At 55.2% G+C, this 22,088-nt stretch overlaps 1 protein-coding gene across 3 annotated transcripts; it reads left to right on the forward strand.

The window, feature by feature from the left end:
* The first annotated feature begins 37 nt into the window (after positions 1 to 37).
* NUCB1 (nucleobindin 1) lies at positions 38 to 20,988 on the forward strand. Of its 3 annotated transcripts, none has more exons than XM_054710624.1 (13): positions 38 to 116; positions 504 to 679; positions 3,150 to 3,257; positions 6,201 to 6,333; positions 10,635 to 10,738; positions 14,441 to 14,626; positions 14,916 to 15,006; positions 18,794 to 18,852; positions 19,104 to 19,196; positions 19,282 to 19,374; positions 19,619 to 19,789; positions 20,204 to 20,315; positions 20,828 to 20,988. In XM_054710624.1, exons 2-13 carry the CDS (start codon positions 515 to 517, stop codon positions 20,938 to 20,940), a joined length of 1,428 nt encoding a protein of 475 aa, XP_054566599.1. In that variant the 5' UTR covers positions 38 to 116; positions 504 to 514; the 3' UTR covers positions 20,941 to 20,988. The 3 variants fall into 3 exon arrangements, with proteins under 3 accessions (XP_054566599.1, XP_054566600.1, XP_054566601.1); XM_054710625.1 differs by having other exon boundaries at positions 504 to 667; XM_054710626.1 differs by having other exon boundaries at positions 504 to 637.
* The last annotated feature ends 1,100 nt before the right edge of the window (positions 20,989 to 22,088 follow it).

Here is a 22,088-nt window from a genome sequence, read left to right on the forward strand (position 1 = left end):
CAATCAGATAGCCGAAGGCGGGTCTTTTGCGGAAAAGTGGGCGTGGCCTGGGGAAAATCGCCTAGAACGCAGCGGAGGTCCCAGCCCGGGAAAACGCCCTCTGCGGTGAAGGAGAGGTGAGGGGCTGGGATCTCTGGACTCCTGGGTCCGGGGAAGGAGGGGAGGTGGAGGACTAGAGGGCTGGAGGCTGAGTCCCGGAGGGAGACGAGCTGGGCACCAGCTCTCCTAGATCCTAGGATAAAAAAAGGGGGCTGGGGGCTTGGGGGACCCAGACTTGAAATCCCGGATTCCCGAGTCAGTGAGCGAAGAGGCTGCAGGGAGCCCGGACTCCTGGGTTTAAGGAAGGAAAGGCCGGAGGCTCGGGATGTTGGGTCCCGGAAAACGAGACGCTTTGGTTCTCGACTCTTGGAAGGGAGAAGAGCGTGCGGTGCTGGGGGCCTGACTTCTGGATCCAGGGAAGGAGGAGGCTTGGGACAGACATTCTCCACTCTCCGCCCGCACAGGTCACGCCGCCATGCCTCCCTCTGGGCCCCGCGCAGCCCTCCTGCTGCCACCGCTGCTGCTGCTCCGCGCCGTCCTGGCCGTGCCCCTGGAGCGGGGGGCGCCCAAGGAGGGGAGCCCCGCGACCGAGAGCCCCGTGAGTGGCCCTGTCCTGCTCCCCAGCCAGGTGTTTGCAGGGGTACGCCAGTCCCGCGGACCCGTGGCCCCGGGTGGATACTCCCCCCCCCCCCCCCCCCCCGCCCACGGACACGGCGTGGAGTTGGCCGGCCATTCTTTGTAGTCCCCGGGCTTTGACGTGGTGAAAAACTGGGGCGAGCGGGGCGGGTGCGGGGGGCGCGGGCGGAGGGAGCAGATGTCCAAGTCCCTGACTCTGAACTGTGGGAAATCAGACCAGATGTTAAGTGAAAATTAGGCATCACCTCCCCCTCTCCCCCGCTACACACACACCTAAACCTCTCTGTTTTGGGGAGTGTTGGTTTGTGTGTTTTTTAAGACTCCCCTCTCCTCAAGCAGGAATTGGAACAAGAGAACTACATTTCCCAGTGGCACCTTAAACAGGTGTTGTGTTGTTAGCTAACTGGGCAGTGCTCACTTCCTGGAGCTCCTGGGAGTTGTAGTTCAAATGACAAAGGGGCTTAGGAACCGCTCCGTTAAGTAATCCCAGTAGGTTTGTACCCAACACTGTGAAACCTTTGCTCTTAGGGCGTTTGGTACTTGGAACTTGACCGATTTCCTCAAGGCCAGGGCCCTGATTTATGACCGGAATCCTCCTCCCACCAGGAACCGGCCTGTCACTATCTCCGGAACAGATTGTGCCAGGCTCCTGTGGCGGGTCCCCACCCAGTGACTGAGGCTTCTGCCCAGGGAAATCTTGGCAGACACAGAAGGGTACCTGTGCCGTGCCAGCCCAGCCAGGGGTTCGGCGAGCCTGAGGAGGGGGGGGCGAAGGATTGAAGAAAAGACAGAATAAGCTGGGTCTAGGTGGATCTCCTATGCCTGGCTAAGGCTACAGAGAGAGATCCAGACGGCAAGCTGAGCCTTTATTTTATAGCCAGAGGTAAACAAGGTAGAGGCCACCATAGTTACAATGTTCTTGTGAGTTTCACTTGTTTTGGCAGCACTTGCTGCACCTCCCACAGCCCGTTAGCTACCCAGATAGGATCTCGGGAGCATCATAAGGTCAAGCTTAATTATGCTAAGCGGGCTGTGCCCTCTAAGCTGGGGACTTGTTTGTGGCTTTGCCAACAGGTCAGTCGGAGGCTTAACCCTATAGCCGCTCTCTGCAGGCACCCTTTTCCTCATTCACTCCACACATGTCTTGAGCATCTTCTATGAGCCAAGCACAGGGCTAACGCAAGCCCAGTCCCGTCGCAGGCCAGCCTAGCTCGCTGGGCTGCTGAGAACGGACACGAGGAGTGGTGGCCATTGAGGTGAGATCTGAAGTTCAGGGAGGGACCTCCGATTCTGGGCAGAGGGAGTAGCCTGGGCAAAGGCTGTGAGGTGTGAAAAGCCAGTGTGGCTGGAGCTGAGTGAGCAAGAGAGGGGCCGAGGCAGGACATGTGGGGCCTTGTGGGCCATGGTAGAGAATGTACACTGAGACTAGTGGAAAGCACAGAATGTTATAGACATCAACAGCAACAGGTGGATGAGGAAACTGAGGCACAGAGGGATTAAGTAACTTGTTCAAGGACTAAGATTGCCAGACTTAGCAAGTAAAAACACAGGACGCTGAGGCATCCTGGCAGTCCTAACAAGATGTCACCCCACTGTGTTTGGCTGAAAAATGGTCCCCAAAGATGTCCCCGCCCTAATCCCTTGAGCCTGTGAATATATTACCTCCTGTGGCAAAAGCGTGTTCCCAGGTGTGACTGAGTTGGCATCTTTTTTTTTTTTTCCAAAATATATTTTATTGACTTTTTACAGAGAGGAAGGCAGAGGGACAGGGATAGAGAGTTAGAAACATCAATGAGAGAGAAACCAATGTGTTGCTCTAAGCACACGTTGTGATACTTTGTTTTAGCAACAATAGGAAAGACTGCACCCAGAGTGGCATAGCTGGGTGATTCGCTTACCTTGTATTAAGCACCTACTGTGTGCTCCTCAGCTGATGTAGTGAGAGCTAGAGCAGACGGATTGTCTTCTGCATCCTTATCATCCTGCCGGGCTGTCGATCTCCTTTTCTGTTCTGCGCAGCTCTGAGAAGTGGGGCCAGGAGCCCAGAGCTTCCGGTCTTATTCACTTGCTGTATCCCCTATAGCAGCACCTGCCACGTGGCAGGGGCTCAGTGGATGCTAATTGAATGAATGAATGAATGAATGTTCTCGGCTCGCCAGTAAGTACCAGTGTGTCTGCTCGGTAAGCCCCACGCTATGAGCGGTGTTGGGCTGTTGGCCCTTGTGACACACGTTTTGTCTCCACTACAGACCTGGGCAGAGGTGAGAGCTGGGGCCTGGAGGGCAGCAGGTTCCCGGGGTTACAGAGCAGATGGGGGTTAGGACCCCTCTGCTGGCTGCAGAGCCTTTATCCAGGGGGCGAGCCTCCTGCTCCAAGTGGGGGCATCCTAGGTCCCTCCGCAGAGGCCTCGGGGAGCAGGGTGTGGGCCGCACCCTCGGGTGGGGACTGAGCGGCTCTGTCCATCTTGACCTCAGGACACGGGTCTGTACTACCACCGCTACCTCCAGGAGGTCATCAACGTGCTGGAGACGGACGGGCACTTCCGAGAGAAGCTGCAGGCCGCCAACGCCGAGGACATCAAGGTGCGGCTGGGCGCGAGGGGCCGGAGGCGGCGGGCTCAGAGGGCAGAGTGTTGGGGCGGACCGGGTTCCTTAAAGGGGCCACGTGGCTCCAGCCCTCACACACCTGGGAAGGGACTTGGGGAGCACAGAGTGTGTGGTTAGGCGCCGGGGCGGGTGTCGCAGGCTCCCAGCCTCAGCTCTGCCACTTACCAGCGATGTGACCACCCCTTGCCGTGCCTCAGTTTCCCCGTCTGTAAAATGGGGTATAACAGGACCCACCCCCTGGGGTTCGGGTTTGGTTTATCCCAGGTTAGACTTGTACAGGGTTTCGGCAGCCACAGTAGGCATCCTCCTTAGTGAGTGCGTGAGCGCTCAGCACTGAGCACAGTGCTTTCTGCATGAGGAGGATCCGCCCTGCACACCTCCTACTGGGGATGTGCCCACAACCAAGGTACATGCCCTTGACTGGAATCGAACCTGGGCTCCTTCAGTCTGCAGGCCGATGCGCTATTCACCGAGCCAAACCGGTTAGGGCTGAGTTACTTTGTGACTCAGAAGAGAATGCTGAGGTCCTGAGAGCAGTGTTTGTCCTTCCTGTGGGCCCTGGTCTCACCCCCTGAGCCCACGTCCTGTCCCTCCCCCAGGCAGTGTCCCAAGTCCCTGCCCCGCTCTGTCTCCCCATCCCACCACTCCCAGCATCCCTGGGTGCTGTCAGAATGTCCCTTCTGCCCGGCCCATGTGACTCAGTGGTTGAGCGTCGACCTATGAACCAGGAGGTCACGGTTCCATTCCCGGTCAGGGCACATGCCCAGGTTTCGGGCTTGATGCCCGGTGTGGGTGTGCAGGAGGCAGCCGATCAGTGATTCTCTCTCATCACTGATGTTTCTCTCTCCCTCTCCCTTCTCTCGGAAATCAATAAAAATATATATATTTTTTAAATGTCCCACCCTAGCCGGTTTGGCTCCTTGGATAGAGTGTCGGCCTGCGGACTGAAGGGTCCCAGGTTCGATTCCGGTCAAGGGCATGTACCTTGGCTGCAGGCACATCCCCAGTAGGGGGTGTGCAGGAGGCAGCTGATCGATGTTTCTCTCTCATCGATGTTTCTAACTCTCTATCCCTCTCCCTTCCTCTCTGTAAAAAATCAATAAAATATATATTTTTAAATGTCCCTTCTAGAGGAGACACCCCAAGTTCTCCAAAACTTGGGCCCAGGAGAGGCCCCAGGACCTGAAACTGGTGGGGAGGCAGCCCTGCTCCCCCCAAAAAACCTCCCAGCATTCCTGGGGCTCTTGTCTGTCCTTATCCACTCTGCCCCTGAGGAGAAACAAGTAAAAGCAGAGACAGTTGAGCCCAACCCCTCCCACTGCCCAGCTGGGGAAACCGAGGCACAAGAGGCCACTTGGGCGGGCAGGTTCTGGGGTGGGCAGGTGCCGGGTTCCAACCCCAGGCCCCCTTCCCCCCCGCCACGCTCCCGGGGTCAGTGCTGCACCCCGTGTGCCTCACTTTCCTTCTCAGAACACGGAGGCTGCTAACCGTGTCCCCGTGGTGAGGGTGGTTGTGCAAATCAGCGATAATTCCCCCAAGTGCCTGGCCAGGCACATCGCGAACCTGAACCTGCGGGAATGTCCGCACTGACGGCAGCGATGGTCTGAGCCCATTGCTGAGGCCCAGCCGGGGGAGGGGGGGGAGGACCGGGCATGGGGGAGGGGGCCCTGGCCGCCCAGCCTCACTGAGGGGCCTTGGGCCCGTGGCCTGTCCTGGGCCTCACTCTTGGCCTGGAGCATGGGCTGTGGGCAGCCCTAGAGGACAGGCCCAGGGGCCCCAGCGCAGAGCTTGGCTCAGAGACTCTGCTCGCCTTGCCCTGCTGATGGGCCAGGGCCACGCGCCCCAAGAGGGCTCGAGCGACCCACGTGAGTCACGAGTGACAGGAGCCCATCCGAGATCCCAGCGGTAGTTTAGCGAGGGCGCGGGGGAAGCCCCAAAGCGGGCCCATCCGGTCTGACAAGCGGGAGGTCACCTCCAGGGGAAGGACACCCCGGTGAGGGTGGATGCTGAGAGGGGGTGTGGTGGTTTAGAAGGTGAAATGGGGGGTGTGGTGGTTTAGAAGGTGAAATGGGGGGTGTGGTGGTATAGAAGGTGAAATGGGGGTGTGGTGGTTTAGAAGGTGAAATGGGGGGTGTGGTGGTTTAGAAGGTGAAATGGGGGGTGTGGTGGTTTAGAAGGTGAAATGGGGGGTGTGGTGGTTTAGAAGGTGAAATGGGCGGGGGTGGGATGGGGGCCGTGATATTTCAGACAGACGGTAGGAACTGTGTGTGCAAACCAAGCTTCTGGTACGTTCAGCTGCTGGCGGGTCCTTGTAACTGACAAAGACCAGCTGACGGGGCTGGGGCGGTGGGTGAGTGCCGAGCCCCGGAATCCTGTCCTGGGGTCTTTGGAGAGGCCTGGGGGCTCTGATTGAGAAACAGACATAATCCTAGTGGTAATGGAGGCAGCTCAGCGAAGGCATCCCGCTCAGCACAGTGTGTGTGTGTGTGTGTACGTTTCTTGTGTGTGTGCATGCATATGTACGTGTTTGTGCATGTATGTGTGTGTGCATGTGTGTGTGTGTGGCAGGGCTGAGAGGGTTGTTGGGGGGATTCTTCCCAAGGGAGGTGCCATCTGCTTGGAGCTTGCAGGACAGCGAGGGTCTGTCCGGTGTGGGAAGCAGCGGTGGGAGAGCTTCCCGCAGAGAGCCCAGCATGTGCAAAGGCCCGGAGGTGGAAAGGGCCGTGAGCGTGGGGTCCGACACCCAGTGAGAGTCGCTGGAACCAAGAGTGTGATCGGATGAGTGACAGGAGGCGGGGCTACAGGAGTGGGCGGGGCCACGAATGCCAAGCTGAGGGGCTGGGGCCTGGTCTCGGGAGGCCAGAGACAGGGCCCCGCCTGGGCCCCAGCCTGACCAGTGTCCCCTCACTCTCCGGCCAGAGCGGGAAGCTGAGCCGGGAGCTGGACTTTGTCAGCCATCATGTCCGCACCAAGCTGGACGAGCTCAAGCGGCAGGAGGTGTCGCGGCTTCGGATGCTGCTCAAGGCCAAGATGGATGCAGAGCAGGAGCCCAGTAAGCAGGGCTGGGGCTGGGGGGGCAGGGCCCAGTGAGCAGGGGTGGGGCTGGGGGGCAGGGTCCAGTGAGCAGGGGTGGGGCTGGGGGGCAGGGTCCAGTGAGCAGGGGTGGGGCTGGGGGGCAGGGCCAGTGAGCAGGGGTGGGGCTGGGGGGCAGGGCCACCTCCATCCTGGGCTTCTGGATGGTTTTGTACTGGGCAGTGGGGCCTCCTGATAAAGTGCATGGAAGACTGATAGAATATCAATGTATTGTTCTTCCCAGAACAATAACTGTTATTGGCTGGTTGTTTTTCTGTTTGGGGGTTTTATTCTTATGCTAGAGGCCCGGTGCACAATTCGTGCACCAGTGCGATCCCTCAGCCTGGACTGCGGGACCGGGCTGACACTGGCACTCTGACATCTCCTGAGGGTTCCCAGATTGCGAGAGGGCACAGGCCAGGCCGAGGGACCCCACCGGTGCACAGTTGGGGCCAGGGAGGGATTCAGGAGTTTGCCAACCAGGGAGGGACCGAGGGAGAGCCAGGGCATGTCTGGCCCTCTCACTCAGTCCCCCCAGCAGCAAGCTAATGTACCAATTGGAGTGTCTGCCCCCTGGTGGTCAGTGCACATCATAGCGAGCAGTTGAGCAGCCTTAGCATATCATTAGCATATTACACTTTGATTGGTTGAACGGCCGACTGGATGACCGGACACTTAGCATATTAGGCTTTTATTATATAGGAGGATTTAAAAAACCATGGTTGTTTAAATTTTTTATGTAACTTCAGCCCTGGCTGTTGTGGTTAGAGCATTGGCTCACACACTGAAGGGTCGCAGGTTCAATTCCTGGTCAGGGGCAGGTTTGATCCCCAGCCCTGGTCGGGGCATGTGCAGGAAGCAACCAATTAATGTGTCTCTCTCACATCGATGTTTCTCTCCCTCCTCTCTCTCTTTCTCTGCCCCTCCCTTCCTCCGTCTCACCCTCTCTAAGACCAATGGAGAAAATATCCTTGGGTGAGGATGAACCAAAAACAAAAATTTTTTGATGTAACTTCAAACTTACAAAAAGTTGCAAGAAAAGCAGCAAAAATCTCCTGAATACCCTTAACCCAGATCCTCATTGTTAACATTTGCTCCACTTGCCTTTCATTCACATTTGCCAGTTCCTTGCGGCCACCATCTCCCTTTACGCCCACATATTTCAGTGTGATCTTCCTCAGAACAGTGACATCTGCCTGCATGACCACGGCCCCGTGACCGGCTCAGGACGGCTAACGGGTTCCACTACGTATTTTCCTTTGATTAGTAACCTCCCTCCCCCGCAGCCCCGCTAGGATGATCCTAATTTGCTGGCATTTATATCTGAGGCTATACTTTGTTGTCTAATTACTTGGATAAAAGAAAAGAAAGTGTGTGTGGAAGAGAAAGGTTTGGGTTTAGATTCCAAATCCCAGCCTATTTCTAACACTCCTAGATGTGGTTTGTCGAAGTGTGTCTAGACCCTGCTGTTTCTTTTAAATGGCTTTATTGAGATACTAGAGGCCCAGTGCATGGATTCGTGCACAGGTGGGATCCCTGAGCCTGGCCTGCGGGGAATGGGCCAAAACCGGCTCTCCGACATCCCCTGAGGGGTCCTGGGTTGTGAGAGGGCTCCCTCCTCTCTGGGTCCGGGGAGCGGGTGAAACAAATTTGGGGCCGACAGTGCCCCAGCAGCGACCTAACCACGGCTGATTCTGCGAGGAATCAGGCTCTCTCCCTACTGGTTGGAGCGTCTGCCCCTCGTGGTCATTGCACGGCATAGCTACCAGGCGAATGGTCGAATGGTCTGATGGTCACTTAGACTTTTATATATATAGGTCATTCATCTATCATACAAGTTACCCATTTAAAGTATATGACTCAGTGGCTTTAGTATAGTCACAGGGATGTGCAACCATCACCAGAGTCAACCTTAGAATATTGCCGTCACCCCAAAAGGAAACCTGTCTCCTTTAACCATCACCTCCTAATCCCCCCACCCAGCCCCGCCAACCACTCCTTCCTGTCTCTGTGGATTTGCCTGTTCTGGACGTTTCATGTAAATGAGTCACGCGATAGGTGACCTTTTGTCTATTTCCCTATTTCCCTTTGCATCATATTTCCAAGGTTCGTCCACTTTGTTCCAGGGCTCAGTGCTTGGTTCCTGTTCAGGGCCGAGTAATATTCCACCGTGTGGGTCTCCCGCGCTGGGTTATCCACCCATCACTCGATGGACATCTGGCTACTGTTCACTTATTGTCAGTTTGTGGTGTGCTCTGGTGCTGCTGGGACACGTTTCGGCCCATCACGAAGTATAAGGACATGACTCTTTTTTTTAATATATTTTTATTTGTATTTATTTTTAGAGAGGGAGGAAGGGAGAGGGAAAGAGAGATAGAAACATTGCTGAGAGAGGAAGTCATCAATTGGCTGCCTCCTGCATGCCCCTCCCCGCCCGGGGGGGATCAAGCCCACAACCTGGGTATGTGCTCCGACCAGGAATCGAACCTGCGACCTCTTGGTTCCTGGGTGGACGCTCAACCACTGAGCCACACCAGCCGGGCAGGCAGGACATGGCTTCTGTATTGAGATTCACCTGTCGCTTCTTTCATCTCCTGACACCCCGGGAGGCTCCTGTGTGACAGATGGGGGTTCTGTGCGTTAGCGGATGGTGCTAAGGGCCCGTGGGAGAGCTGGCCTTGGTTTTTATTTCTGCCTGACTCCATTTATCCATAGACCAAACAGGTCTTGAGTCCTACTGTGTGCTGGAGCGGGAAGGTGAGCAGACAGGCTCGACCCCGGCCTCCTCTGTGTGACCGCCACGCCCTCTCTGCCCTGCTGGTTCGTTATTACAGTGTCAGAGTCTGCTTCGCCTTCTGGTCACTGAGATGTCCCCGTCACTAACGAGGGAAATGTCCCCTGGACACACTCTGCTTGTTATGTCCCAGGCACCACGCCCTAGACTTTGTCCCTTCGACCACTCAAAATAGCTCCCCAGCCCTAGCCAGTTGGGCTCAGTGGATAGAGCGTCGGCCTGCAGACTGAAGGGTCCCTGGTTCGATTCTGGCCAAGGGCACATGCCCGGGTTGTGGGCTCGATCCCCAGTGGGGGGCATGCAGGAGGCATCCAATCAATGATTCTCTCTCATCATTGATGTTTCTATCTCTCTCTCCATTTCCCTTCCTCTTTGATGTCAATAAATATATATATATATTTTAAAATATATATATATATATTTTATTGATTTTAGAGAGGAAGGGAGAGGGAGAGAGAGAGAAGAGAAACATCAATGATGAGAGAATCATTGATTGGCTACCTCCTGCACGCCCCCTACTGGGGACCAAGCCCACAACCTGGGCATGTGCCCTTGGCCAGAATCAAACCAGGGACCCTTCAGTCCGCAGGCCGATGCTCTATCCACTGAGCCAAACCAGTTAGGGCTCTTTTTTTTTTTTTTTTAAGGCTACCAGCCATACTGGATTTGAGTCCATGCTAATGACCTCGCTGTCACTGCCTCGACTCTGTAAAAGCCTTCTCTCCAAATAAGGTCACATCCTGAGGTCACGGGTTAGGACATCAGCAGATGAATTTTAGGGCCCACAATTCAACTTGTAACAGGTTGAGTGCATGCGCTCCGGAGCCCAGCGGCTGGGTCTAACCCTCACTCTGCCACTTCCTAGATGGTGACTGAGACAGGCCACTTCCCCTCTTGGGGCCTCAGTTTTTGCATTCATAACATGGGAAACCATAGGACCTCTGTTGTAAGATACTTGTGGAAAGTTAATGCATTCATATAGTTAATGTGTGTAGAGCTGGGCCTGGCATTTGGGAAGTCCTCATACATGTCGGTTGTTGTTATGGTTATTATTGTCGGAAGCATGACACTCACTGGTGGCGTCACCTCCTCCAGGAAGCCCTCCTGATTGCCCCCGGTTCAATCAGGCTGCCCTCTGGGCTTCCTCAGAGCCCTCTGTGGCCTCGTTTAGAGCACATCTGGCCCAGGGTAGGGATTTTTAAAAATATATATATTTTATTGATTTTTTACAGAGAGGAAGGGAGAGGGATAGAGAGTTAGAAACATCGATGAGAGAGAAACATCGATCAGCTGCCTCTTGCACACTCCCTACTGGGGATGTGCCCACAGCCAAGGTACATGCCCTTGACCGGAATCGAACCTGGGACCCTTCAGTCCGCAGGCTTACGCTCTATCCACTGAGCCAAACCGGAGAGGGCCAGGGTAGGGGTTTTGAAAGCAAGAACATTCTCTGAGTTGGGTTTTTTCCCTTCTTTCCCCTCATCCAGATGTACAGTTGGATCACCTGGGCCTCCTGAAGCAGTTTGAGCACCTGGATCCTCAGAATCAGCACACGTTTGAGGCCCGAGACCTGGAGCTGCTGATCCAGACGGTAGCGTGAGGGGGGAGCTACAGCCAGAGGACTGAGGGAGCTTTGCGGAGGGGGAGAGGGGAACAGAGCCCGGGACGCAAGCCCGCTCACCTCTGCCTGGCGTTCCCTGAGGTCGGCAGCTGACGGGGGCCTGGGGGAGTCTAAAATCCCTTCCCAGAGTCTCCGCAGGAAAGCAGAGGCGTAGGCAGCAGCAGGGGCTCAGTTCCACCAAGACCTGGTCTCAAATCCCTCCTCGGCTCTGTCTTTGCCGTGTGGCTTGGGGTGGGGCTGTTCCTTTTGTGCCCTTGTGGGAGGCAGAGTAATGGCCCTCACCAAACATGTGCCACCCGGCCTGGCTGGCGTAGCTCAGCTGGTTGGGCGTCGTCCTGCACACTGAAGGGCTGCCAGTTTGATTCCTGGTCAGGTCACATGCCCGGGTTGCAGGCTCGATCCCAGTGTGGGGCCTGCAAGAGGCAGCTGATCAATGAGTCTCTCTCATTATCAATATTTCTATCTCTCCTTCTTCCTTCTCTCTGAAATCATTAAAATATATATATATAATATATATATATTATATATATATATATAATATGTATTTTTAAAATCTTAAAAAAAAAAAGCCCAGCTGGTATGGCTCGGTGTCACCTATGAACTGGGAGTTCATGGTTCAATTTCCAGTCAGAGCACATGCCCGGGTTGTGGGTTCAATCCCCAATGGGGGCGTGCAGGAGGTAGTTGATTAATCATTCTCTCTCATCATTGATGTTTCTATCTCTCTCTCTCCCTCTCCCTTTCTCTCTGAAATCAATAAAATAATATATATTATTTTTCTTGATTTTTTTACAGAAAGGAAGGGGGAGGGATAGAGAGTTAGAAACATTGATGAGAGAGAAACACCAATCAACCGCCTCCTTCATGCCCCACACTGGGGATGTGCCTGCAACCAAGGTACATGCCCTTGACTGGGATTGAACCTGGGACCCTTCAGTCCACGGGCCTATGCTCTTTCCACTGAGCCAAACCAGTTAGGGCAAAAAAATACATATTTTTTTTAATCTTAAAAAAAAACAAAAAGGGCCCTGACCGGTTTGGCTCAGTGGATAGAGCATTGGCCTGCGGACTGAAGGGTCCCGGGTTCGATTCCGGTCAAGGGCATGTGCCTTGGTTTCGGGCACATCCCCAGTAGGAGGTGTGCAGGAGGCAGCTGATCGATGTTTCTAACTCTCTATTCCTCTCTTCCTCTCTGTAAAAAATCAATAAAATATATAATTTTTTTTAAAAAATGGATGTCTCACCCTCTTCCATGGAACCTGTGGATATGTGACCATTTCAGGCAAAAGGGATTTTGCAGACGTGACTACGTTGAGGGTCTTGAGCTGGTGGGCTGATCCTGAGTCACCCAGGTGGGCCCCGGGTCTCATCACAAGGGCCCTTGAAAGAGGGAGATGTGAGGACAGGTCTCGGCTGCGTGTGACCCTGCAGCCAGACGCTCCCTGCTGGCTTTGAAGATGGAGGAAGGAGCCACAGCATGGCTCCAGCTCTAGAAGCTGGAAAAGGCCAAGAAGCAGATTCTCCTCTAGTCTCTGGAGGGAGCACAGCCCTCCGACACCTTCAGTCAGCGGAACTCATTTCAGGCCTCTGGCCTCCCGCCTGTGGGATGTGGGATGCTAAACGTGTATTGTTTTCAGCCACCCAGTTGATGGTGATGTCACAGCAGCCCCCGGAGCACATACATCCTGCTCTGAGAAACGGGATCTGCAGCCCTGCCCATTGCAAAGGCCAAGCCTGGGAGGGATGCCGGGGCCTCTCCCTGCTCACTGCCCTTCTCTGGGGACAGCCCTCTGCCTGGCCTGGGCCTTGCTTTCCTGGCCTCCTGGAGCTCCACCTAGTGGCCATGAAGATAATAGCAGCGGCTAGTTGAGTTCAGCCCAGCTCTTGTTTCCAGAATATTCGAGAAACTGTCCGCTTTGCTCCAGCCCCACTGTCATTCCCCCGGTCTCAGTTCCCGTCGGCTGCCTCTCATCGCTGCTTCCTCACTGGGCGCCTTGCTTCTGCCTTCATGCTCGCCAGCAGGGTTTCCCAACTCGGCCCTCTTGACATTTGGGGCTGGATGATTCTTAGACACTGACCATTGTCTCCTGCGGGCCGCAGTGGTCCCAGGATGAGAACCCCAGCTATACTGTCTAGTCCCCACACAACAGCTATGTCAGCTTCCTGTTGCTTCCATGTAACAACCACAAACGTAGCAGCTTAACACGAATGTATTAGTCAGTGTAGGTCAGAGGTCGAGAAGGGTCTTCCTGGGTGTGCTAGTTTCCGGAGGCTGCCGTAACACATTGCTCCAGACTCGGTGGCTTAAAACGGCAGACATGTCTCCTCTCACAGTTCTGGAGGCCAGAAGTCCAAAACTGGCATCACTAAGTCACAGCCAAAGTGTCGGCAGGCCTGTGCTCTCTTCAGAGGCTGTTGGGGAAAACCTGCCCCTTGCTCTTCCAGCTTCTGGAGGCTGCCAGCATTCCTTGGCTTGCAGACACATCACTCCAGCCTCTGCCTCCATGGCGTTCTCCCCAAGTCTCTCTGGGACTTCTCTGTAGCTTTCTTAAATATATTTTATTGATTTTTTACAGAGAGGAAGAGAGAGGGATAGAGAGTTAGAAACATCTATGAGAGAGAAACATCAATCAGCTGCCTCTTGCACACCCCCTACTGGGGATGTGCCCGCAACTAAGGTACATGCCCTTGACCGGAATCGAACCTGGGACCCTTCAGTCCGCAGGCCAACGCTCTATCCACTGAGCCAAACCGGTTTCGGCCTCTGTAGCTTTCTTATAAAGAAACCAATCATTGGATTTAGGGCCCATCCTAATCCATTAGGACCTCATTTTAACTGATTACATCTGCAAAGATTCTACATCCAAATACGGTCATGTTCTGAGGTTCTGGGTGGACATGAGTTTGTGTGTGTGTGTGTGTGTGTTTTCCCCAATATATTTTTATTGATTTCAGAGAGGAATGGAGGGAGAGGGAGAGAGAGATAGTAACATCAATGGTGAGAGAAAATCAATGATGGACTGCCTCCTGCACGCTCCCTACTTGGGATCAAGCTCGCAACCCAGGCATGTGCCCTTGACCGGATTCGAACCTGGGACCCTTCAGTCCGCAGGCCGATGCTCTATCCACTGAGTCAAACCAGCTTGGGCTGGACATGAATTTTTTTGTGTGGGGGAGACACTATTCAACTCTGTGTAGTATTATTATCTCCATTTCCACAGAGGTAGAAATTGAGTCACAGAGAGGCTGAGTTAATTGCCCAAGATCACACAGTTAGTGGGATTTGTTCACACAGCAGAGCAGCAGAGCCTGCATTTGAATTCTGAGCAAAATAATTAGAGACCTCATCTTCTTTACCCCCAAGCTGTGCTGCTTTTCATATTAAATACACCGTGTGTGGGGTTTTTTTATTACTTATTCCTCCAAGATCTTGACATTGTGGGGGTCTTGAAAGAGGTGAGTTAAAGTAACCCTCCTGATCTCTTTTGAACAAAGAGGCTGTGTTATGGGACAAGAGTGGGTCAGAGACCAAGTGCTGTGAGATCAGCACATGTGACCCAGGACAGGGTGGAGGTTGGGCCAGGTTCAGAGTCAACGGCCTGGCATTTGAAGGTGGGACATTTGACCCTGGACGTAGAGGTGGGACGAGAGTGACTGTCCGCCTTTCCCCAGGCCACCCGTGACCTTGCCCAGTACGATGCAGCCCATCACGAAGAGTTCAAACGCTACGAGATGCTCAAGGAACACGAGAGACGCCGTTACCTGGAGTCGCTGGGAGAGGAGCAGCGAAAGGAGGCCGAGAGGAAGCTGGAAGAGCAACAGCGACGGCACCGAGAGCACCCCAAAGTCAATGTGCCTGTAAGGAACATCATTCGTACCCACCTTCCCCGTCGTCCTCCCCCAACCCCCATGTCTAATTCCTTAAGTTCCACAAAGCAAGGATGTAGCTGAAAAACTACAACTCCCAGCAAACCCTGAGGCAAGAGTCCCTTTTAATGTACCTACCTCTGCCCAGGGGCTTCTGGGAGTTGTAGTTTTCGTGCTTGAGGGGAATGACTTTGAGAGATGGGGGCATAAAGGGTTCAATAGCTTTATCCCATAGGACCTAGACTTCTTACTCATGAGCCCCTCGCTCTTACCTCCGCAGGGCAGCCAAGCCCAGTTGAAGGAGGTGTGGGAGGAGCTGGATGGATTGGACCCCAACAGGTTTAACCCCAAGACCTTCTTCATACTGCATGGTAAGGTGGGGAGGGTGTCCTAAGACCCAGGCTGAATTCTGAGGCTCTGACCTTTGGAAATGAGGACCACAGGATTAAGAGCCTAGAATGACAATTTTTGGTAGCCTGGTCAGGAAAGGTTTTCTAGACCAGCATTATCTAGTACAGTGGTTGGCAAACTCGTTAGTCAACAGAGCGGCAAACCTCAGCTCGCGGGCCTCATTTGGCTCGTGAGCCGCGGTTTGCCGACCACTGGTCTAGTAGAACCTTCCACGCCGATGGAAATGCTCTGTGTTCAAATGGCCTTTGTACAGCAGCCACCAGCCCCACGTGACCATGCAGCACTTGAAATGTGGCTCTTACAACTAAGGAATTGGATCCTTAGTGTCGATAAATTTTTTAAGACTTGTGAGTCTGGTAAAATACACGTAACATAAAATTTCCCTTCTCAGCTATCTTTAAGTGTCCAGTTCAGTATGTTAAGTACATTCCCATTGCTGTGTAACTGGCCTCCAGTACCCTTTTCGTCCTTGTGAAATCAGAACTCGTTATTAATCAGAGGCCCGGTGCATAGATTTGTGCACCTGTGGGATCCCTTGGCCTGGCCTGTGGGGATTGGGCCAAAACCGGCAGCCTGACATCCCCTGAGAGGTCCCAGAGTGGGAGAGGGCACTCTGCAAAATTGCTGTTGCTTGGCAGCTCCTGTGTTGCGAATCTGCCCCCTGGTGGTCAGTGCGTGTCATAGCTACCAGCCAGTCAGCTGGTTGGCCGGTGTTTAGCCTTTTACATATGTACTAGAGGCTCAGTGCATGAAATTAGTGCAAGGGGCTCGGCCCTCACAGCCGCGGTGGCTTGCCTCAGCCCTTGCAGCCCCACTTCATCTGGAAGGTCGTCCAGAAGGATGTCCAGAAGGCCATTTGGCTGTCCGGTCTAATTAGCATATTATGCTTTTATTATTATAAAATAGATAACTCTCCATTACTCCTCCCCCCAGCTTCTGGAACCCTCTATTCTTATTTCTGTCTCTATGAATTTGACTACTCTAGCTACCTCAAATAAGTAAAATCACACAGCATTTGTCTTTTTGTGACATAATGTCGAGGAAATGAGTTTTTAATTAGATGGTTACTGATTGGGATTAATTTGCCCCGTGTGGCTAGCGACTGCTGTGTTGGACAGCACAGTTCTAGAGAGCTGAGATTTGAACAAAGACCTCAGTGATTGAGGGGCTGTGGCTTGCAGAGATTTGGGGGAAGAGTGTTGTATGTGGAGGGAACAGCAAGCACACACAATAAGAGTGGACTTGGTGTAAGGAATTTGGACTTTATTCTGTCATGAGACACCCCAAAAGGGCTTTGAGCAGCAGACTGACACCCTCTGCCTTAAAGGTTGGCAGACTCCATCTGGCTGCTGTGTCAAGGACAGACTGTAGGTGTGAGGGCCAAAGCCAGGAGCCCACTTAGAGAGCACGAGATGCCGGTGGCTGGGCCACCAGAAGGAAGAGTGGTCAGTTTCTGGATTCATCTTGAAGGTCAAGCTAGTACGACTTGCAGGTGGACTGGATTAGAGTTATGAAGGAATAAAAGGGTCAAGGGTGACTCCAAGGCATTTGGCCTGAGAAACTGGGAAAACTGAAATGGCAAGAGCAAGCATGTTTGGGAGGGCAGATTGGGAACGGGGTTTCTGTTGAATTAGAGATGCCTGGTAGACACATGCATGGAGATGAAGAGAAGACAGTTGGATATTCAGGTGTGGAGGCCGCTTATGGCTGGCATCGAAAGCTGAGGGACCGGAGGAAACATCTAAGAAAGCGCCGGCCAGTAGCACCCTCTTTGTGCCCTGGCCGTTGTGGCTCAGTTGGTTAGGGGTTCGTCGTGGGCATCAGAAGGTTGCCAGTTCCATTCCCAGTCAGGGCACATGCCTGTGTTGTGGGCTCCATCCCCAGTAGGGGGCATGCAGGAGACAGCTGATCAAAGTCTCGCTCTCATATTGATGTTTAACTCCCTCTCCCTTCCTCTCTCTAAAAATCAATAAAAAATTTTTTTAACCCTAGCCGGTTTGGCTCAGTGGATAGAGCGTCGGCCTGCGGACTGAAGGGTCCCGGGTTCAATTCTGATCAAGGGCACATGCCCAGTTCAGGCTCGGTCCCCAGTAGGAGGAGGTGTGCAGAAGGCAGCTGATCAGTGATTCCTTCTCATCATTGATGTTTCTCTCTCTCTCTCTCCTTCTCCCTTCCTCTCTGAGATCAATAAAAATATATTTAAAATAAATAAATAAATAAACAGCACTCTCTTTGTAATGATGGAACATGTCCTGGGCCCCCTGGGTGGCACCCACCAGCCACATATGGGCTATTCAGTATTTGACTTGTAGCAAGTAAGCTGATAAGCTGAATTTTTGTTTAAATTTTTATTTATTGAATTTAGAGAGCGAGAGATACTGATTTCTTGATCCACATATTTATGCATTCCATGGTTTCTTGTATGTGCCCTACCCGGGGATCGAACCCGCAACCTTGGCGTATCAGGATGACGCTCTCTCCAACTGAGCTACCTGGCCAGGGGAATAAACTGAAATTTTAGTCTTATTTAATACTAGAGGTTCAGTGCACAGATTCGTGCACAGGGAGAGGGGTTCCTCAGCCTGGCCTGCACCCTCTTGCAATCCGGGATCCCTCGGGGGATGTCCGACTGCCGGGTTAGGCCCGATCTCCTCAGGCCAGGCTGCGGGGATTGGGCCTAAACCGGCAGTCGGACATCCCCTTAGGGATGCAGCAGTGTGCCAAGTGGCAGGCAGCCAGGGAGAAACCCAAGCTGGGCCCACGTTGCTCATGCTCATCGCAGCCCTTTGTGCATGCCACTGCCGTTTGGTAGCACTGCCGCAGCCCAGCTTCTGGCTGAGCGGCGCTCCCCCTGTGGGAGTGCACTAACCATCAGGGGGCAGCTCCTGCATTGAGCGTCTGGCCCCTGGTGGTCAGTGTGCATCATAGCGACTGGTCGACCGGTCGTTCTGGCTGTTTGGTTGTAATGCTCGCTTAGGCTTTTATATATATAGATTAATCAATTTAAATTTAACAGCCCATGTGGCTAGTGGCTCCCTTATTGAACAGATTTGAAGATTAGACAGAGACAAGGCCCTGGGCCTGAGCCCGTGGATGTTCCAAGGTGTAGAAGTCAGGAGGAAGAGGAAGCCAGCAAGGGAGAGAGGGGGAGCTGGAGAGGAGAGAATGATGTTCTGGAAACCACAGGCAGAATCAAGTTAGACGTGGACTAAAAATTAACCACTGGTTTTGCAGGGTCAGGGGTTCCGGCCACCTCAGCAGGATGAGTGCGGGTGCTGATCTGAGTGAGCAGAGGAGGTGGAGACAGTGAGCACAGCCCATGCGCTGTATAAGCTGGATTGGCAGGGAGCCGCTCCTCTGGCAACTGGAGTTGGCCCTGGCCTGGCTCTCTGGGAGGGGAGGCCCCCGAAACCCCGGGGTCCTGTGCAGAGGGTGGATCCTGGCCCATGTCTTTATTATTAAACCTAACTCCCTAGGGATCAAGTCTTCCTGCATGACAGCGGACCCAAGAACGGTCCCACCTTCATCTCCTCCATTCTTGGGGCCCTGGTTAGAAGGGAATGGACTGTCCTAGCAGCAGGCCTGGGGGGCACTAAAGCTGGAGGCCACCATTCTACCATTGGAGACTTGTTACCTGTCCTCTAGAACAGATCCTGTATCAGCCCAGATTCCTTCCCCAGCTGGTCCCTCAGGGACCTGACCCACCCCCATCCTCAGTCCCCCGAGATATGTGTCGTCTCCCCTCAGATATCAACAGTGATGGTGTCCTGGATGAGCAGGAGCTGGAGGCTCTCTTCACCAAGGAGGTGAGTGTCCCCGGGAAGCCCTGGCTGCAGGGGATGCCCAGATCAGCCCTGTGGTCCTTCCTTAGCCCGCCCTGGAGGCAAGTTCACGGAAAACTACAACTCCCAGCAGCCCCAGGGGCAAAGAGTGAAAAAAGGCTGCCAAGAATGTCAGGGTGCCCGAAGGACTAATGGGCATCAGCTTGGGTAGGGAGGTGGAGTAGCTTGGGAAAGAGGTGACCTCAACATGTCCTCCCTCCCGCTTGACTCTGCAGTTGGAGAAGGTGTATGACCCAAAGAATGAGGAGGATGACATGCGGGAGATGGAGGAGGAGCGGCTGCGCATGCGGGAGCACGTGATGAAGAATGTGAGGGGGGACCCGGGCCTGGAGGGGGGTGGGAGCCAGGGGGAGGGGGCCCAGCTTCGTGTCTTACCCTTCCCTGGCTCCCCAGGTGGACACAAACCAGGACCGCCTTGTGACCCTGGAGGAGTTCCTCGTGTCCACCCAGAGGAAGGACTTTGGGGACACCGGGGAGGGCTGGGAGGTAAGGACGTGTCTCTCCCAGCCCCAGGCCGCTGCTCTTAGGCACTGGGCCCCTCTCTCTGGCGTCTGTCCCCCGCACACAGCCCCTCTGTCCTCCGCTCTCCCTGGTCTCCATGCCCCTCCCGGTCCCACTCGTCCCTGCCGCCCGCCCAGGGCGGGCCTCCCAGCCTCCCAGCCCTCCACGGGCGGAGCCCTCCAACAGCGGTGGCCTGCGCGGAGGCCCTGCTAACGGCTCATCCCCACAGACGGTGGAGATGCACCCTGCCTACACGGAGGAGGAGCTGAGGCGCTTCGAGGAGGAGCTGGCGGCCCGGGAGGCCGAGCTGAACGCCCAGGCCCAGCGCCTCAGCCAGGAGACGGAGGCTCTGGGGCGCTCCCAGGGCCGCCTGGAGGCCCAGAAGCGAGAGCTGCAGCAGGTGAGCCCCTGGGGCCCTGGGCCTGTGTGTCCAGACGCTGGGAAGCCTACGGGCTCTGTTTAATCACTAATTGGTCATCCTATGGCGGCCGCCATATTGAGTGAGGGCGGAAGTCCCGCCCTGACAGCTCCGTGGCTGCCATGTTGGATAAGGGCAGGGGGTTGTAAGAGGGAGAAAGTGGGAAAAGCGGGGACAAGGGCAGATTCCAGTAAGAGCTGAAGGAGGGCTTTTCTGTTCTGTCCCAAGGTGCAACCCGGGCCATGACGAGGGGGCGTTGAACGGGGTCTTTATTATTAAACCCCACTGTCAATGAGGAAGAACTAAGGCCCATAGAGAAAGGACTGTGAGCACTTGGCAGGATGGGGAGACTCACACCCTCTTGCCTGTGTAACCCCCACCCCTTACCCCCCACAGGCGGTTCTGCAAATGGAACAGAGGAAGCAGCACCAGCAGCAGCAGCAACAAGGCCACAACGCCCCAGCCCCTGGCCCCGAGGGACAACTCAAGTTCCAGCCCCACAACACAGGTGCTGGCCCTGCCCCCAGGCAGTGGGAAGGACTGGGGGCTGGACTTCCGGGTCTGAGGGAGGAGGGGCCGGGGGCCTGGACCCCCGGGTCTGAGGGAGGAGGGGCTGGGGACCTGGACTCCTGGGTCTGAGGGAGGAGGGGCTGGGGGCCTGGACCCCCGGGTCTGAGGGAGGAGGGGCTGGGGACCTGGACTCCTGGGTCTGAGGGAGGGGGCGCGGGAGGCCTGGGCTCCTGGATCTGAAGGAGGAGGGACTGGAGGCCTGGACTCCTGGGTCTGAAGAAGGAGCGCTGGGGGCCTGGACCTCTGGGTCTGAGGGAGGAGGGGCTGGGGGCCTGGACCTCTGGGTCTGAGGGAGGAGGGGCCGGGGGCCTGGACTCCCGGGTCTGAGGGAGGAGGGGCCAGGGGCCTGGACCCCTGGGTCTGAGGGAGGAGGCTGGGGGCCTGGACCCCCGGGTCTGAGGGAGGAGGATGGGGATGTCTAGTGCTACCTTTTCCTCCCTTCATCTCTAGATGACGCTCCTGTCCCAGCTCCCGCCGGTGACCAGAAGGATGCAGTTGCTTCAGAGAAGAAGGTTCCTGAACAGCCCCCCGAGCTGCCCCCGCTGGATTCCCAGCACCTGTGATCTCAGGAACGTGGCATCGGGCTCGTACCGCCGCAGCTGATGGGAGGACGGGGCAGCTGATGGGAGGACGGGGAACTGTCACAATCCGCCGCCTCCTGGGGAAGTGGGACGAGGCGGCGCTTCCCACATTGCTGCGCAGGCCCCTACCTGCTGCTTAGCTTCCCGTCTCCCGGTCTGTGGTCCCCTGTCTCTGTGCCCTCAGGGACCTGCTCGTTGTGTTTAGTGGGGACGTTCACAGGGTCAGCTAGCTTAGGGGGCCTCCTGCCTCCTGGGGGGAGGGGGTCCGCGGTGCCCCTGCTTCGTAGGTGGACCGGCCTCGCTGCTCCAGGTTGGGGCCACTCCAGCACCCTGCACCCCACAGCTGCTGCTCCGGCCCATTTCTGCTGCTTCAGGAGGCGTGGGTGGTCCTTCGAGACCTTTCTCCGCCTTTTGTGGGACCCTCGATGCCTTGAAGACCGTGTGTGTGGCCCAAGGCCGGGCCGGGGCGGCCGAGTCCTCAGCGGAGCGGATCAGCTGCCACCTGGAGGGCCGACTCCCTGACCCCTGGCTTTCGGCCTCCTCAGCCTCGGCCCCTCCCTGGTGGCTGGGCCCCTCGCCCCTTGCCCACTCAGCCACAGGAGGGTCCCAGAGCTGACGCCGCCCCAGGATCAGGTTCCCGCCCCTCAGCCTCAGTGGGGGCCCATGCCCTCCTTCCCGGCCTTATCTTACACTGCTGTGTGTCCTGCTGTGTATCCAGCTCCATCCAAATACACTTCCTGGAACAGAGCCAGGCCTCTGTCTTTGTAGGTGCCGTTCCCTCTGAAACCCCATCCCCACGTCACCTGCCAAAGTCCTCGTTCTTTAAGATTCAACCCAAGCTTTTCTGAGAGGCTGTCTCTGGGCATCTTTCTGTTCTCGCCTGATGAGTCCGCTGCCCACACACGCACACACATACACACACACATACACACATACACACACACACACTTCAGTGGGATCCTTTCAGCCACAAGGACAGAAAGCCCAAGCCTAGACTTAACAATGAGGAAAGTTAAGGGAGAGGGAGAGAAACCCACACCCCAAAACAAGAAGGCCTGAGATGGGTGGCTCCAGACCCTCAGGGACCAGGGTCTCCCCGCTGGCTCCGCCTTGTTCGGCGGGATGCTGCG

Source organism: Eptesicus fuscus, chromosome 21 (assembly GCF_027574615.1).
Source record: "Eptesicus fuscus isolate TK198812 chromosome 21, DD_ASM_mEF_20220401, whole genome shotgun sequence".
Taxonomy (NCBI): Eukaryota; Metazoa; Chordata; class Mammalia; order Chiroptera; family Vespertilionidae; genus Eptesicus; species Eptesicus fuscus.

Excerpts from the sequence above, each read along its gene's own strand:
- NUCB1 (XM_054710624.1), top strand. The coding sequence starts at position 515 with ATGCCTCCCTCTGGGCCCCGCGCAGCCCTCCTGCTGCCACCGCTGCTG. Across the intron at positions 14,627-14,915 it reads ACCCCAAAGTCAATGTGCCT|GGCAGCCAAGCCCAGTTGAA; the intron begins GTAAGGAACATC and ends TTACCTCCGCAG. Across the intron at positions 20,316-20,827 it reads GTTCCAGCCCCACAACACAG|ATGACGCTCCTGTCCCAGCT; the intron begins GTGCTGGCCCTG and ends CTTCATCTCTAG.